Source organism: Drosophila sulfurigaster, chromosome 2L (genome assembly GCF_023558435.1).
Source record: "Drosophila sulfurigaster albostrigata strain 15112-1811.04 chromosome 2L, ASM2355843v2, whole genome shotgun sequence".
NCBI lineage: Eukaryota > Metazoa > Arthropoda > Insecta > Diptera > Drosophilidae > Drosophila > Drosophila sulfurigaster.
In genome coordinates this window covers 25,219,368-25,235,457 of record NC_084881.1, presented here as the reverse complement: position 1 = coordinate 25,235,457, position 16,090 = coordinate 25,219,368, and the positions used below count along the sequence as shown (strand labels likewise).

General features: G+C 36.6%; 3 protein-coding genes across 3 annotated transcripts; all 3 read right to left on the bottom strand.

The window, feature by feature from the left end:
- Positions 1–838: 838 nt before the first annotated feature.
- On the bottom strand, positions 839–2,283 carry LOC133850164 (uncharacterized). Its single transcript, XM_062286162.1, has 3 exons — positions 2,171–2,283; positions 1,942–2,109; positions 839–1,089 (listed from the first exon to the last, which is right to left on the bottom strand). Exons 1-3 carry the CDS (start codon positions 2,229–2,231, stop codon positions 875–877), a joined length of 444 nt encoding a protein of 147 aa, XP_062142146.1. The 5' UTR covers positions 2,232–2,283; the 3' UTR covers positions 839–874.
- A 1,795-nt stretch (positions 2,284–4,078) lies between these two features.
- Positions 4,079–5,789, bottom strand: LOC133850070 (uncharacterized). Its single transcript, XM_062286033.1, has 3 exons — positions 5,598–5,789; positions 5,302–5,478; positions 4,079–4,541 (listed from the first exon to the last, which is right to left on the bottom strand). The coding sequence occupies exons 1-3, from the start codon at positions 5,656–5,658 to the stop codon at positions 4,333–4,335; spliced, it is 447 nt and encodes a 148-aa protein (XP_062142017.1). The 5' UTR covers positions 5,659–5,789; the 3' UTR covers positions 4,079–4,332.
- A 1,466-nt stretch (positions 5,790–7,255) lies between these two features.
- Positions 7,256–13,334, bottom strand: LOC133850338 (uncharacterized). The gene is made up of 3 exons (XM_062286398.1): positions 13,013–13,334; positions 8,031–8,231; positions 7,256–7,964 (listed from the first exon to the last, which is right to left on the bottom strand). The coding sequence occupies exons 1-3, from the start codon at positions 13,077–13,079 to the stop codon at positions 7,762–7,764; spliced, it is 471 nt and encodes a 156-aa protein (XP_062142382.1). The 5' UTR covers positions 13,080–13,334; the 3' UTR covers positions 7,256–7,761.
- Positions 13,335–16,090: the final 2,756 nt, after the last annotated feature.

Genomic DNA, 16,090 nt, shown 5'->3' with positions numbered 1-16,090 from the left:
AAGCTTACAGCTACATTTATATGAATTATTGCATTCGGTACTTATCGACAGATTAATCGGCGCTAAACCAATTTTTAAATAAATACTTTTAACAACAAAATTTTTATAAAATGATTACTGAACACCATTTTCGAGTATAAAAATGTTGCGACTGAAAAAAAATATTCACGGAAATATTCTACACGAACGAGCGTCTGCCAGTGATATGATTAAGAGTTTTGATTAGCTCGTTTGTTCATCCACACGCATCGCACTAGCTTTCCTGAGCTTAGAATCCAGCTAAGTGTGATTTTGTCGATGCCTATATTCATTCGTTATCATCCGATGAGATCGATCCAAAGAAATAAAACCAAAAACGTAATAGGTCAAACACATAATTATTGCAATTTTTTATACAAACGACAATAATAAAATTGAGCATTGACGTGTGTTGTATGACCAATTCATATTGGTTTTGAGTTAAATTACTTAACAATTTTTTGTTTTATTTTGTTTGTTGGTAATATCGTATCTTCAATGATAGCATATTTGCTCCGATGATAGAATTATTACTATACGTGGCTATTATTATAAATAGATTTTTGGATAACATACAATAATAATAGTGTAGTTAATTTAATTAATTGAGATAATTTAAATAATTTATTTTGAAATTATTCAAAGCATTGTTTCATTCATAAAATCATTGAAGAGAACTAACATATATAGTATTCTGCATAACATTTACAGTTCACACATACATATCCTTGGAAGAAGACGCAGACACCGGCACAAAGGCTTTGTGTGTGTGTGTGTATGGGTGTGTCTGTGTTAATTATGACTTTGAGGAATGTTTACATTTATTACTGAGACGTGAGAAACTTAAATCGCACTTTTAAGTCAACAAATGGGCCACACTGAAGAAAAGGATTATTGCTCCAGCAATGGGAGCTAAAGAGTCCGATCCATTGCACTTATCCTCGGTGCAGATATTGCAGGAAATTTTGATGAAATTCAGTTTCTTTACTTCATCGGACATCTCGCAGCCCTGTTTGTTGCTTACATCGCCAAAGTAGCAGTCATATTGAGTTCCCGTTTGTTTCAGGGTCGCTTAATTGAAAATATAAAATTTATGTGAATACTGTTCAGAACATAAAGTACGTTAGTATTACGCAGTTGTATATTACTTTATATTAATTTAATTAAGTTAATCACATTAAATATCTCAAATAAAATTGATTTGAGTGAATGAATGGCAATTAGTCAAAATCAATGGGTCAACCTATATTATATATACATATATATATAGTATATACATAGATATGTGCTTAAATTATTTACAAAAGATTTCTTAATATAATATTTACGGGTTATTTAAATGTACAAGTATGATAATTATATTTATATGTTTATATTAGCTTTCGGGAAATCAAGGATGTTCGAATTGTTGGAGTAAGATGTGTAGGACAGAAAAGCACGTAAGAAAATTAAAGATGTATAGTCTAATAGTACATGTTTCTAAAGTTATTGGTGTATTGTTTAAGCCTAAAGATTTAATTAGCAATGAATTCGGCGGAAAAAATTGAGGAGTAGTTTTAAATGAATTAATTAATTCTTCTGTCTTCTGTAGTAACTATGTATATGCATGTATGGTTGGGTAGACTTGCTTTGATATTGGGAAAGCGAGAGAGAGAAAGGTCTGTGTTTATTATGCCCAGGAAGTGTTAAAATGCCCACGAAGAATCTTTGAAGTGGTTGTGGGAGGCTGAAGTGTATTTAATGTCTAAGGAGGCTGTCATTACCATACCGATCTTTGTTTATTTAAATGGTTTATTGCTTAGTTTTTTAGCTATTATAATTAGAGGTGAGTCCTTAGCAGAGTATATATTATTGATATGGTTATTTTAACAATAATAATTTAGATAACTGTTTGTGCACTTAATATGAGTTCTTAAAACTTACGGTTTTTTACTTTACGCTTCATACAGCCTGTGGCATTGCCAACTTTAAAAAGTTTGCTAAGGTGAACAGGAGGTTCAACGGTACTGCAGTCTGTCAAAGTAGTCGCATTTTTTTTGCAGGCTTTGGGATTGTCAAGCGTGCTGCAGCTATAGCAATGGATGGCATAGCCTATAAGCAAAAGTTTAATATTCAGTAAAACGATGAATGCACTTTCCGAGATATATCGTACCCGTGCTGGCCAAGACTGCCAGAATGGTTAGACACAACAGATTCCTTACACTGGACACCATTTTTGGAATACACAAAACGGGAATGCTTTGACTGAGAAAAAAATTCACGAACCGTTGTCGATCTATACGAACAAGCGACTGCTAGCGATCTTGATGGCTTCAGAGTTTTTATAAGCTCGCTTGTTAATCATTATAACACACGCTATCCTTAATTTAGAATCGTGTGTTACGCATACTAAAGCCCATATATTGTATGATTTTGTCAAAACCACATTGTGATATTTTTATAAGAAAAAAATTTAAATTAATTATTGATGCATGTACGTGATATATTATATGTAAAATCTGAATATTTAGTCATCTGAATGTACTTAATAAAGGCATTATGAGGGGTCATTCATAAATGATGTGGATATGATGTGCTCGCATTTTTTTCTATGGCCAACCTTAGAGGTTAACTGACATGTATGTAAATTTTATTGAAACAAATTTATAAACACGTAAAAGTATGCAATATACTTTTAGCTGTCTTGCATTTTTCAGTGATAAGTTATCCCTGACTAAACATATGCAATGAGTGAAAGCACTGATCCAATAATCCACTAGCGCCTGAAAGTATGCAATAAATTATTTTGTTGGGTAATTGAATTATTAATACATACATATGTATGTATATATATACAACATTATGACTTACAACCATACATTTTTTTTGTTTTTATAAGCAATGCTATTTTTTACAATTAACTATTACTATAGGTAAATATTTACTTACATATATTGTTTATAGAAAGAAATGTATCAAATAGGTGTAAAGTGATCTATCTAGTGGTAGAGCAGCTAAAATACTGGAGCACAATTGGAGTTATTGAATTTATAATTAATAGTTATTAAATTAGTATTCTTAGTATTCATGCTTTTGAAACAGCATATAATTTTAATCACTTCATTTTTGTGCGGGAAATTGGAATAATTCATTAACCAAATTTGTAATTTCACTTAGGGCCTTTAAGTGGCTTTTCCCAAGCGATCGCATCGAATGCTTTTCTTTCATAATTTACTATGTTCTTCAATTGGTTAATTTCTCAAATTATGCCAAATGAGTGTGGGTTAATTGAGCAGTCGTTGCAACTACGGAAACTCGACGAAACTTCCCCGTTCCTCCCTGATTGCTGCAGTTTCTTGACCTTATCATTGTGTGCAGTGAAATACATGTGTGTGTTTAACACTTTTTAAATTTAGATTCGACTTGCTTTGAAATTTAACTCAATTAAACATAATTAACAATGCAGGCGCACATTCAAGAATCGTCTCAACCCACACAAATAATGTAAGCATGAGGGCGAGTGCCCCTTTTTTTTGGAGAAGGGTCACCGGATTGCGCCTGACCTTTCCCAGTCTCAAAAATTTGTTATACATGCTAATTTAAATTGCTCAGGTATTACTTTCAGTCTAGAGCAGCAATCGACAAATGAGTCACATAGCTTATGAGCTAAGTTTTGTATATAAACTTCAAGTATTTGTCAACTACGAACACACCTAAGTATTTAATCAGTTCACGTGTGTTTCAATATACTATAGAAATCTCGAGCTGGCAGTAAAATGTTAGTGTGATCTGTTTAACATACTTATTGTAATGAATACAGTCATCTTTCATTATTTACTATATAATTGATACTCTTCATAAACGCTACGCTAATTTACTCATAAACTGTGATATTGAAGGGCTAAATATATGAACAATATTTAGAAAGAGCTGAAGTACAAATGTAAAAAGAAATCTAAGAAATATTATAAAAATAAAATTTATATTTGTTTGTAATAGTAAGACTAAATACTTAAATTCTTGTTGAGACTGTTGAACACAAATTATGTTGGTTTTTCACAAAAATAAAACCACTTTGATATCATTTTATATATTATTCATTTATTTGATTTAAGAAGAAAGCGATGTAAATGTAGAATGAGCGATCTTTAAATACTTATAATTTGATTCAATTGCATTTGAAGTAGGCACAAATTTAAACGAAAATGTTTCATAACTATGAGAGTCAGATCAAATCAAATGCACTTAAGAAATGCGGAAAGAAATGCATAAATATAGTACAACCGAAAAGATTAAGAACTACGACCAATTACAATACATAGACTGAAGAGATCTCTAGGCCAAGATGCGAGCCACGCCAAAGAACAACAGAATGGCACCAGCCAGAGGTGCCAGAGATGAGGATCCATTGCACTCATTACCGGTGCAGACTTCGCATCCCAGTTGCTTAACGAAGGGCAGCGATGGATCCGACTGGCAGCTGCCCTGATTGTTGTAGATATCGCCAAAGTAACAGGTGCGCACGATCTGCGGATGACCCACAACTGGAAATGGACCAAATTTGAATTACTATATGTTATCAATAGGAAAACTTTCACTTTGTTTTTCATATTTTTTGACGGCAAAACAAATGTGTTCATTATTTGTCATCTGGTAGTGTTAACAATGCGAACTGTTTGTGCAATTTTATCTGCGTCATTGTTTACTATGAACAACTCGTTACGATCTGTGAGGCGTGCTAAAAATTCTTAAGTCAACAGGTTTTTGTAATTGCCATTTAGCTGATGAAGTCAAGCGAACTGGCAACTGGAGAGTATTTATTGTGCCTGAAATGATTAACTCTATGCCTTTGTGACCTTAGATAAGTCGCAGTTTTGTTATGACAGATTACAAATCTATTTGTGTGTGTATTCAAAGTGTTCATTCGCAGCTCGTTCCCAAGCTAATTTGAATCATTAAAAAAAACTTATATATGCAAATTAAAATATTTTTGTATACAAAACTGAAATACAATCACGTCACTATTATTTCTAATCTCTAAAATATACGAAATTACACGAACTCACGCAGAATACAAAAAATATGACAAATATCACCGACAAAAAAAATACCTAAATAGAATCCAGCAACTGCGCAAAAGAATATATGTATGTGTGTTACATGTACATAAAATGACATCACAACCATAGAGAGAGACAGAGAGGAGCGAAGCATAAAGCGATACGCGTTTGCACGCACATTAAATCCGCATTTAATGGGCGCTTTGATGCTGTTAATTGTTTCGCTGATTTCACTATTACTTACCACTCTCGAGCGTCTTCTTCATGCAGCCGGTGGCGTTACGTGCGGGGAAGAAATTCTGGAGATAACGCGGAGGTCCAATTCTCGAGCAATCAACTAGCATGCTATCATCAGCCTCAAATTTCAAGCCGCACTTGGGTGAAGTCAGCGACTCGCATTGGTAGCACCTAAGTGCATAGGCTAAAAATTACAAAATATGATTGTCGGTTACAAAAAGCAAAAACACGTTTCACATTGCAAAACAATCACTGCATCTGCTGCATGTCAGTTATGTGAAGTGAATCGACTGGTTTACACACCCGAACAGGCCAAGCTTAGCATAACGGCCACGGCCAAACTGCATTTCACGGCGGACACCATTTTCAATGTACAACCAAAATAAGTGTTAAGTATGTGTGTGATTTATCAAAGTTTTCTTTAGTTTTTCGAGTACTCGAAATATGCACGAATCTCAACCTCCGTTGGCGATGTCTGCTGCACGTCTGAAAAGTTCACAATTTGGTTGAACGGTTCAGACGTCTGGCGTTTCCACAATTCACCATACACCATCCCCTGTTTCTCGTATCACTCAGTTCCATGAGCGCTGCTGCGTTGACTGCGCTGCCGCAGCGCTGCCTGCTCCAAACAATTTTTTTGTTTTGAGTGGAAGACTTATGTATATAGTCATTACATACGCAAAACATAAATACGACGCTATGTGTTGTTAATATTGAGCAATAGTCAAACCGGTTTCTTCGCTGCTTTGTTTTGCTTTTCAATTCGCTGTGTGTTTTGAAATTTAGTTTTAAAGCGAGTTTTCCAATCACTGCGAGAAAACTGCTGTTGATCACACTAAAGTTACGTAGTACATTCCGAATGAAACATAATAAAGAAGAGTTAAGACTCTTTAAATTAGGTTTTTATTAAGCTGCCAAATGACTTTTATCATTAAGTTCGATTATCTGACTGCAATAAATAATTTTAGCAACAAACTCATTAGCTTGAAATTGTCAAAAAGTGTTAATTTTATTTACAGGCAATTCGTCTTTAATGTACAAAATGCTTTAGTTGCTTGAGTACTGCAAATTCATGAGAACAACATAGAGTTGAAACAAAATTAAATTTAATACTACCTCCTAAAAGTAGGCAACATGTTTTGGAGTTATTTTTTTCTCGCATGCGATACTTGTAGGCAGACAGTTTCAATGATCAAACTTTAGGAGAGGTGCCATTGAATGGGTTGACACAAATCATGCTTAAAGTTTCACTCTGATTAAATTAATGTCACACTGTGCGACAATTGCTTTTTTGTTTGAGTTAGAGGGGGTGAAAAACCCAAACGTGCAGGACAAATATGGAATTAGGTCAACGGAAAACCCATGGATTATTCACTTGTCGCTAAATTGGATTAGGTGTTAGTGAATTAGTGGAATTACCAAAAACAGGGCTTCGGACATGGGCAAGACGTCACAAAATTATGCATTTCAATTGCTTAAGGTTTCGAGTTTGGGAAACCTTAAACAGTTTCTTTAACACTAAACAAAATGCTTTAAGGAAGTGTCGATTGATGCGTATCTAGTTCAACATTCATGTAAATCAAATGAGGCGACAGCTGATTGCACACAGGGGGCCTGGCAGTTAAGAATGGGATGAACTGCACTCGCCATTTGCATAGATTTAATTAGATAGTGTCAACAAAGATTTATTGGATGACTGTGTCAACTGTCAGGCTGTCACAGATTGAGCACAGCGATTGGCAGGACAAACGCGGTGACAGGTGCAGGATATTTGAATGGGTCAGTGGCAAATAAAGTAGGTCGCCTAATTGGATTACTGCTGGATTAGTTTGCTGTCGCTATGGGAGACTCCAATGGCAGTCAATTCTGGTCTACAAATCATGAGTTGGTATTCAATAAATCACCCATACTGATAATTAAAATGTTAGTTCCTCTTCACCCATAAGTAAGTCCAGTTGTCATTTGTATTATGAACTTTATTCGGTGTGTGTTTGTGTGTAGAATGCAACTGTGTTAATTACATTGGTGTCTGGCTTATACGTTAAAAATATTTCTCTTATAGTTTCTTTGACAATTTCATATATTGAATTATTAGAGCGGTGCTTCGTTTGTTTATGGTAGTTAATAATATATAGTGTTGCTTCGTAAAGCATTTGAGTAATTGTAATTTATTTATGTGGTTTATGTAATTCTCATCTATTCATTTACTAAGTTAAAATGATTAGTTAAAATGCCGCCGTAAGCCGTGTTAAGCAAATCATGTAATTCGTGTAAAATTCAACTATAATTATAGAACATTAACCAAGAGCCTAACATAAATATAATACGAAGTAATACAAACTACAACTAAACTATTTAAAATACATCTGTTATATCCGCAGCGGGCTAAGCACTTGGGGGGGGAGGCTAAATAAAATATCACGTTCGAACCGAAATTGAGATAGAATTGTCTCCCTGCGACTCTCACTTAGTTGGCCACAGCCAACAGCGGCAACAGAAGAGCACTGAGAAAACCGACCAAGGAGGCAGCTCCATTGCAACTATCTTCGAGGCAATCTTCGCAGAATATTCGGCGCACATTCTTGTCGGGGCTGGTCATGTTGCAGAGATACAAGGGATCCGCTTTGTTGGTGTAGTAACAGTATCGCTTGGTGATCACCTTGCCATTACCTGCAATAGATCGCATTTCAATGTTAATGGTTTTGCAGTTAACCGATATTTCATTTTACTACTTACTTTCCTCGACTGTTTTGCGGCAAACAGGACGCTCGTGATCGGAGTTAATGCTGCTGTTGCAAGTACGGAGCAAATTGATGTTGCGCTCCTTGATCAGCTCTTGGGGTATATTGTCCTCCTGAAAGGTTACATCACAGAAGTCCTCGGCTCCAGCGGTCTCCGAGCTGCAGTGCCAGCACTGCAAAGGCTTCCTTTCCTCTCCTATGGAAGACAATTCGATTAGTTTGCTTGTGACCTTTATGGTAAGCTCTGACCTCTATTGAGATTACGCTCAATACATTTTGCTCATTCACAAGCAAAGTTTGTCAGCGTACTACAATCTAAAAATGGCGACAGGGTTTCACAAAGTTTTTGCTGTTGACATCATCGTTTACTTGCCAAAAACAACTAAAGGACACCCCCAAAATATAGAGAGTTCAACCCCCGGTTTCATTGAGAGCATCAGCTGCCCCAGACAGAGACACAGACTGAGCGGAAGACGCTGAATTATGCGTAGCCAGTCCAAGCGGCGCCGTCATTGAGTATTTTTATACCCGCTACCCATAGGGTAGAAGGGTATTATAACTTTGTGCCGACAGGAAATGTATGTAACAGGTAGAAGGAGGCATCTCCGACCCTATAAAGTATATATATTCTTGATCAGCGTCAACAGCCGAGACGATATAGCCATGTCCGTCTGTCCGTCTGTCCGTCTGTCCGTCTGTGTGTCTGTCCGTCTGTCCGTATGAACACCTAGATCTCAGAGACTATAAGAGATAGAGCTATAATTTTTTCGACAGCATTTGTTATGTTTGCACGCAGATCAAGTTTGTTTCAAATTTTTGCCACGCCCACTTCCGCCCCCGCAAATCAAAAAAATCGAATAAAAAGCGTAATTTTAAAGCTAATGTTGTGAATTTTGATATATATAATAATAACTATAGTAGTTATGATTCCTGAAAATTTGGTTGCGATCAGATAAAAATTGTCGAAGTTATTAAAGAAATACTTTTGTATGGCCAAAAACGCCTTCTTACTAGGGATCTGAGTTGCTTTGCCTCACAATCTGGTATATTGAGCCGTCCATGGTATATTGTGAACGCGGTACTATATCGATATACCACATATACCATTTGGTATATTTTTAGTATATTTGCAGTATATTTGGTATATTTTGAGAATAATACCGCAAAATATATTGGCTTTAATCAAATTGGGTAGCGGGTATCTCACAGTCGAGTACGCTCGACTGTAGCTTTCTTACTTGTTTATTACGTATACGCAGCGTTATAGTATTGTAATTGAAATTGTAGTGAACGCGTGTCGTAATTCAGTCAACTATTGAATGGCATAGTTAAGCGCTAATGACTTGCAAATAAATTATTCTTTCTTGTGGCAAAAAAAAAACTTGTGAAATAACCATAAAAATGCTTTTTTGCATAAATATTCTATTAAAGTTGATCATTAACAACAATAAACATTTGAAGCATGTTTGCGGATATTCTATAAAAATGATTTTTAAATTCCAAACATTGCTCACGGCATTTTCAGAATTTTATTTCAAATATTAGAATGAACCACATGTGTGAAAGGCAGCAATAAAAATATAAATATATAATTCCACAGTAAACATTGACGTATGGATCATTAATCAATGTTGTTTTACAATTATAAAGTATTTATTGTGAAAGTATACATTGAAAGTGCCAAAAATGCACAAAAATTGATTTGCCAGCTAATCACTCAACAACTTGCTCACAGATTGATTTAGATTTCTCGTAGTGGTCGATTTTTTATCAAGCTGCTTTGTTTATTTATGCTTTCTTTATAATTTGTTTTTTCTTCGATTCTTATTGAATTTGGTAAACATTGACGCCGCGTCAGACATTGACCGAGAGAGTCTGACGAAAAAGAATCACGTATTTATAGAACTGATTCGCATAAAATGAATATTTAATGCAGCTACTTAGTATTATTCTTTTGAGGGGAGGAGATCACACATTAGTTGGCTGCTCGACTCGTCCCCAGGAACCACCTGCTGGGTCATAACGAAATAGCACACAAACATTTAGTTTGCGTGTGTGTTTTCTGACCAAACTCAGATAAGCACTATTGCGAGTATGCGTGATTAGCTTGAGGGGAGAAGACTCGCACACCAGCAGCAAACGGCAGAATGTCAAGATCAAGATGGTTTTTCCGCAAGGCCTTGAAAGTATTTCGCATGTCCACAACAAAGAACAACAAGGTGAAGGGATCAAGTAAGGGGGAAAACATTTGCTTACATATTCAACAGCCAACTTACCATAAATCTAAAGTAAACATGCCAGTTGGACAACAAAAAGGAGAGGGAATAGGGAATTAGACCTTGAACACGCGTTTTAGGTGCTGACCAGGCAAAACAATCCCTCGAGGTATCTTTGGAGGTTTGAGGTGCCAAATATTGACGCTGACAACATTTGCATTTCATATTTCAGCAAAACGGTAAGTACGTTCATATTAAATTACGCTATTATGAATTAGAATTCGAGCTGCTTGCTGCAATTTTCTGTTGTGTCGAGAGTTTGTCCTTCGCCTGTCAACCCTGAAGACGTGGCGATGTATTTAGCTTTCTAGTTCAGTAGTTGTTCTTACTCTATACTACTTGTGTAGTTGTTGTGCCTGTCTGTTCTTGTTATTGCGATTTAGCCCTGTTCAGCGCCCACGCCTTCTTCTTCTTCTTCTTTTGAATTTCAGCCTTGTCCGTTCTAGTTTTCAAGCTTCCTGTAGACTGACGTGAAATTGCAGGTAATTTGCCAGAAGCCACGACAAGGAGTTAAAGAGTCTCACTCTCTCTCCCACTCTTCTACACTGGCTGCTACTTTATAGAGGTGAGTGTGAGTAATTGATTGTATATACCACAATTTTGCAGAGAAGTCAAGGTCGCGGCGTCTCAACTGTTTTGTTATCGTCACACTCACGCACAGGCAATAAGTTGTGCTCAGTATTGGGTGGCATAGTTGGTGCAAACAATTGCTACTTAAAATGCACTGAATGCAAAGAGTATAGTAATAAAAAATGTATATAGAATGTATAAAGAACTCTATATATGTATTATATATATAGTAATCGAATATCCCTTTACTTTAATTTGTTTTTTTTGCATAATTGAAAGCTTAGCTTGCCTTTGAAATTAAAGTCCACAGGAAATTCTTTTTTTATCTGCGTCTGTATGCAAATTTGGTGAAATGATTTTCAACCCTTAAACTTAAAGTTTAAAATTGCAACATTATACCGAAAAAGGCTTCCGCACTTACGCCTCACACCACCAAACTAAAGAAAAAATTAGAAACCGAAACTGTCAGGCATAATGAATAACAACAACAAGACATAATTTGATACGCATCGGAAGTGTGTTGTCGCCTGCAATTAAGTAACAATGTGTGACAAAAGCGAAGGGTAGCAAAAGTGTGAGGGTAACAAGCGGGGAGGCAAGTGTTTGTGGCATCCTGTGAAGCGTGTTCAATCTGCGCATCCTGTTTTGATAGCTCATTCCCAGTCGAAGAAGGCGACAAACAACGCCTGCTCATTATCAGTAGCGTCGACGAATTACGCAATTCATGCCAAGGAATTCGAGCCCTCGCATCCCAGTTTTTGGTCCTTGTATCTTTATCGAGGTCTCTGACACAGTTTACACACAAAACACAGGGCGCAGAGGGGGTTGGGAATCGTGTACAGTTGAGATACTGAGATGCTCGGTCACTACTGGAAACTGGAGCAGACGACGTTGTGGCGCCAGTTTGACATGCGCACAGATCCAGACTGCTGACTGCTGACTGCGCAGCGGGGTCCTCGACATGCCTCTGATTGAATGCAAGCCAATTAGATAATTGTGGAGGAGTCCACACAAAAGGCTGTGCAACAGGACACACAGGTTTATTCAATTCTCTATTCAGCGAAACTAACTCAATTAAAATCCATTACAATTAACAACATAATTCGATGGCAATTAACGTCGATGCTAATTAAGTCGAAGGTTGATTTTTATAGATGCATTGAAATGTGTTTTACAGTGAATCGTTTTCGAATATTTCTCATTCGTTTTGTGTGTAATAACGCCAACAGGCTTCGAATATTTTTAAAATAAATAAAGCGAAGAAAGATATTCCAAAATACACAGAAATATGTGAAATATATACGAGAGTATGTGTTTTCGTTGCCAATCATCGAACAACCTGCAAATTGCCTAAGCTGCCAAAACAATTTGACACATACATTTTTATGGGCGAAAAACTGCGCGAATTTTCTGAGCATTGACCTATAAATTGCTTGCGTGAGCGATAGCCAGAAAAGTCAGAAAACCGAACCTGGCCAAGCCCTTAAAATCAGTGTGCTAAAATCAATTTTCTACTCAAAGTTTGCCTTTATAAAAAATGCTATTAAATTCTAGGAAATCTCGGCAAAATTCCAAACAATTTTTAGAGGAAAGGTTGATTAAACGCAACGAGTAGATGGAAAATGATTGATATTCTTGTATCAATCATTCAATTTCACTTTGTTTATGACATTCAGAGAGTCGTTAAATGGCTGGGGAATAAATGCCAAAAAGTCAGCAAGATATATTTCCATACTTAGACGTGAAATCATCTGAGTTGATTTCGTCCAGTTGAGTTATGGAAATCAATTGTTTAGCTTTTTACAATGTTATGGTGCTATTTTTAAGAATGCTACAAATTTTTATAAACACCGCAAACAAAATCGTAAAAATTTCACCTAAAAGAAAATAGTGAAATATATAAACACATTTCATGATCGCACCTGAGTTTTTCACTCTCGCACTTATTCGTTTTTGATTTAAGAACAACACACAAATGGCCAAATTGTGTCGACCTTGTCGAGGCAGATGTAGTTACAGTCCCAAATGGCACTTCATTTACAAATATGAACCACAACAATTTTTAGTTTTTGTCTGTTTACGAATGCATTTCGAACGACACGTTCAAGATCTGCGGAGATTGTGAACTCACCTCGTATATTGCGTACGGTTGATAAGAGGCAGAAGCCAGCGATGATGTACTTCATGGATGCTGTCATAATTAGTTCGGGATTTCTAGGGAATTCTAGGGAATGCTTCAGTTGGATGCTCTACGAGGGCGACACAATGGCGCCGGTTTTCCGGTAAACAAGTCAAACAAAAAACGGGCTTGTTGAATTCCTTGTGTATCCTTTTGTAGGGTGCTCTCAATCTGTCAGTTGGGGGAACTCCTTGATTGTTTAATGTGTGTGTGTGTGTGCTTAAGAGTGCGCGCGATGCAAACGGTTGCTCGTCCGAGTAACGACTGTGCTGCCCAGCCAGCCGCAGGCTCTGCTGCCACACTGCCACAGCTCAGTCGAACATCGACGCTGACAGCGACTGCGACGGCGACAGCGACAGCGACAGCGTCGTCTCTGAGTGCTGATGACGTTTCCTGGGGATGCCCCATGCTGCTACTGCTGGCGACTCTCAATTGAAACACTGATTTACTCGATTGTAGTATTCTATACTATATGGTTGTGCTTCTGTTCGACTGATGACGTCGCCATAGCTAATGTGAATAATATGTTTGATAACGAACAAACACATTTGAATTGAATTAAAGTATAGCTTAAATTACGAATTTGGTAGAATTGCAGTTTATCTCATAAGTAATTGTATGATTTTAAAAATTTAAAAAAAAGTTGAAACGTTTTGAGAGAAAACAATTATATTATTTATCTTTTAAATAACCTCTCTATTGCTCAGAATGGTCACCCTAAGTGTAGGGTGAAACTTTACTAAGGCAGCTGCTGAAGCTTTTATGCAAAGCTCTCGACTTGCGTTAAGTGAATCAGTTAATTCTTGAAGTGTAAAAGTACTTACATATTTACTTAAAACTATCAACGACTTTTGATGTAAACCAAAAAGAATAATTTCATTTTTTACTTAAGATTTAAAGTAAACATTTTGGGTCTTTTTTAAGGTAGTGTTCCATACATTTAGATCTTACATAATTGATTCAATAAATTAAGATGAAAAGCAGTTCACAGTTCATTGAAAACGTCATTCAACAATTTACATAGTAAAATAATAAAAAAGATACAAATGTATCTGTAAGATACTAAAACAATTGCAAGATACAAATGTATTCTGTTCTCTGCAGAAGTATCTGCAGCGCAAAGCGAGTTAAGTTGCAAAAGGGGAAAGCTTGCTGCGCTTTACTTTGCAGCTTACAAAAGCGCACAAGAGATGGCGCTGTTGTCAGCACTTTGTAACGTTTGCAAATGAACCAAAGACAATATTTGGTTAAAGCAAATGAATCAATTGAATCAACTCATCAGTTAATGATTCATGAATAGCCGACACGCACATAATTTGGCCAACGGATTGGCTGCGAGCTGTGCGGTGTATTTAGCCAAATTTGGCAACTCTCTGACCGCAATTGGCAGTCGAGGCGCTGACACGAGCAAGCAGATATATGATTTCATATGCAAATCTTGACATTAAGCTGAAGCATTAGACGGCAGTAGCTGCAGCTTGCTGTTGACTCCTCCTGCTACCAAAAAAAAAAAAAAACAAAAAAAACTTTTGACAAAGCGTGAAAAATGCGAGTTGCTGTGGCACGCACACACACCAAACACAGCGATCGCACAGCGATCGAGAGCGACGCCATCGACGCAACTTGGAGTTGATTGGCGAACCGGGTCTGAGTCGAGTCGACTTGCAGCCAAATCGTAATGCACACGGCAACGACAACGACAACGGCAAACGGATTATGGGGTTAAGTTGAAGCCAAAGCGTAAGCGCGAGCTCAATAAAAAGTCAAATCACATCATAAACTTGAATGTGGCGGCGGTCTAGCGACTTAGACTATTGACAGCCAGCCTGGGGCCATCGGGGCGTATGCGTAACATTTGCAGCCACAGCCGAAGCCGAAGCTGAAACCAACGCAGCTGAACAATGTCGATTAACAATATTTTCAAATGCTCCCTCCATAATAAATGGCCAGTTTTATTGCATAAACTGTACGACATTTTCGCTAGGCACGTCATAAAATTTAACAACAACAAAAAAACATAAGATAAAATAAAACAAAATACATTGAGTGCGTGTAGTTTTTAGAAAACAAATCAAACTCGAGCCGTGCGACAAGTTTAAATGGCCAAAACGTTTTCGTTGCACAGTTGCCACCCATTTTGGCTACCCTGTAATCATTACACGGTTTAATAGGGTATACACAAGTTGTTTCAATTTAAAAGCTACACTTATTAACACAATCTTTTCGTTTAGCGTAAACGTTAGTCAACCATTTATTTTGTGCGTTTAAATATAGATTTTTCGCTTTTTTTTGCATTCAGCTGTCGTGCTTGTGACAATCTTTATTTATGGTTGTTTTTATTTTTATGCGTTTTTAATGTAACATAATCGCATAATCACGCCATAGGGCGTTACCCAAAACTCCCACTGCTCGACTGCATTAAAGATATGCCAGCACAAATCGCGAACATAATTGACTCGGGTCAAATGTCAATGCTGACATTGAAATCTTTTGCGTGGTCGGCAATTAATTTACCAACTCTGAGAGCAGAACTCATTTCCGTTCTGAATTCATATGGATGATGAGTCGACATTGCATTCAATTCCCCTCGCTTTTACTGATCTTCTATCTTTTATTTCATTCTGTTTTTTTTGTGGTGCGCAGTTTTTTACAATCACAATGTCAAGCGCAATGATGTGAGACAATTACTGTTGATTTGCTTTTGAAATTAAACAAATTAAGGCAAGGAACTTGGACTTGAACGGTGAATATCAAAAGACGAAATCAGTTGCAAAACACAGACAACTAGTTATGCACATAAAAAGATTGCTGAAGTGAAGAAGAGAATAAGTAGGAGGTAGAGATTTTTGCAAAGGAATTTAATACTTATGAAATGTAGGTAACTTATACGAAAAAATACAATTCTAAATTCTATAGCAAAAGTACTAAGGCAATGCTTACTTTTTCAATTATTAACAATTACGAAAGATACAGTCGAGAGTGAAAGAAAAATAGTGCAGAATTATTCTAAAAATATACCAGCTTTATATA

Bases quoted from the DNA above. Each gene is read 5' to 3' on its own strand.
- LOC133850164 (XM_062286162.1), bottom strand. From the start codon at position 2,231: ATGGTGTCCAGTGTAAGGAATCTGTTGTGTCTAACCATTCTGGCAGTC. The intron at 2,110-2,170 runs GTACGATATATC...TTTTGCTTATAG, and splicing joins GGCAGTCTTGGCCAGCACGG to GCTATGCCATCCATTGCTAT. The intron at 1,090-1,941 runs GTAAGTTTTAAG...TTTTCAATTAAG, and splicing joins GAAGCGTAAAGTAAAAAACC to CGACCCTGAAACAAACGGGA.
- LOC133850070 (XM_062286033.1), bottom strand. From the start codon at position 5,658: ATGGTGTCCGCCGTGAAATGCAGTTTGGCCGTGGCCGTTATGCTAAGC. The intron at 5,479-5,597 runs GTGTGTAAACCA...TGTAATTTTTAG, and splicing joins GCTAAGCTTGGCCTGTTCGG to CCTATGCACTTAGGTGCTAC. The intron at 4,542-5,301 runs GTAAGTAATAGT...GTCCATTTCCAG, and splicing joins GAAGAAGACGCTCGAGAGTG to TTGTGGGTCATCCGCAGATC.
- LOC133850338 (XM_062286398.1), bottom strand. From the start codon at position 13,079: ATGACAGCATCCATGAAGTACATCATCGCTGGCTTCTGCCTCTTATCA. The intron at 8,232-13,012 runs GTGAGTTCACAA...TGTCTTCCATAG, and splicing joins AACCGTACGCAATATACGAG to GAGAGGAAAGGAAGCCTTTG. The intron at 7,965-8,030 runs GTAAGTAGTAAA...GATCTATTGCAG, and splicing joins CCGCAAAACAGTCGAGGAAA to GTAATGGCAAGGTGATCACC.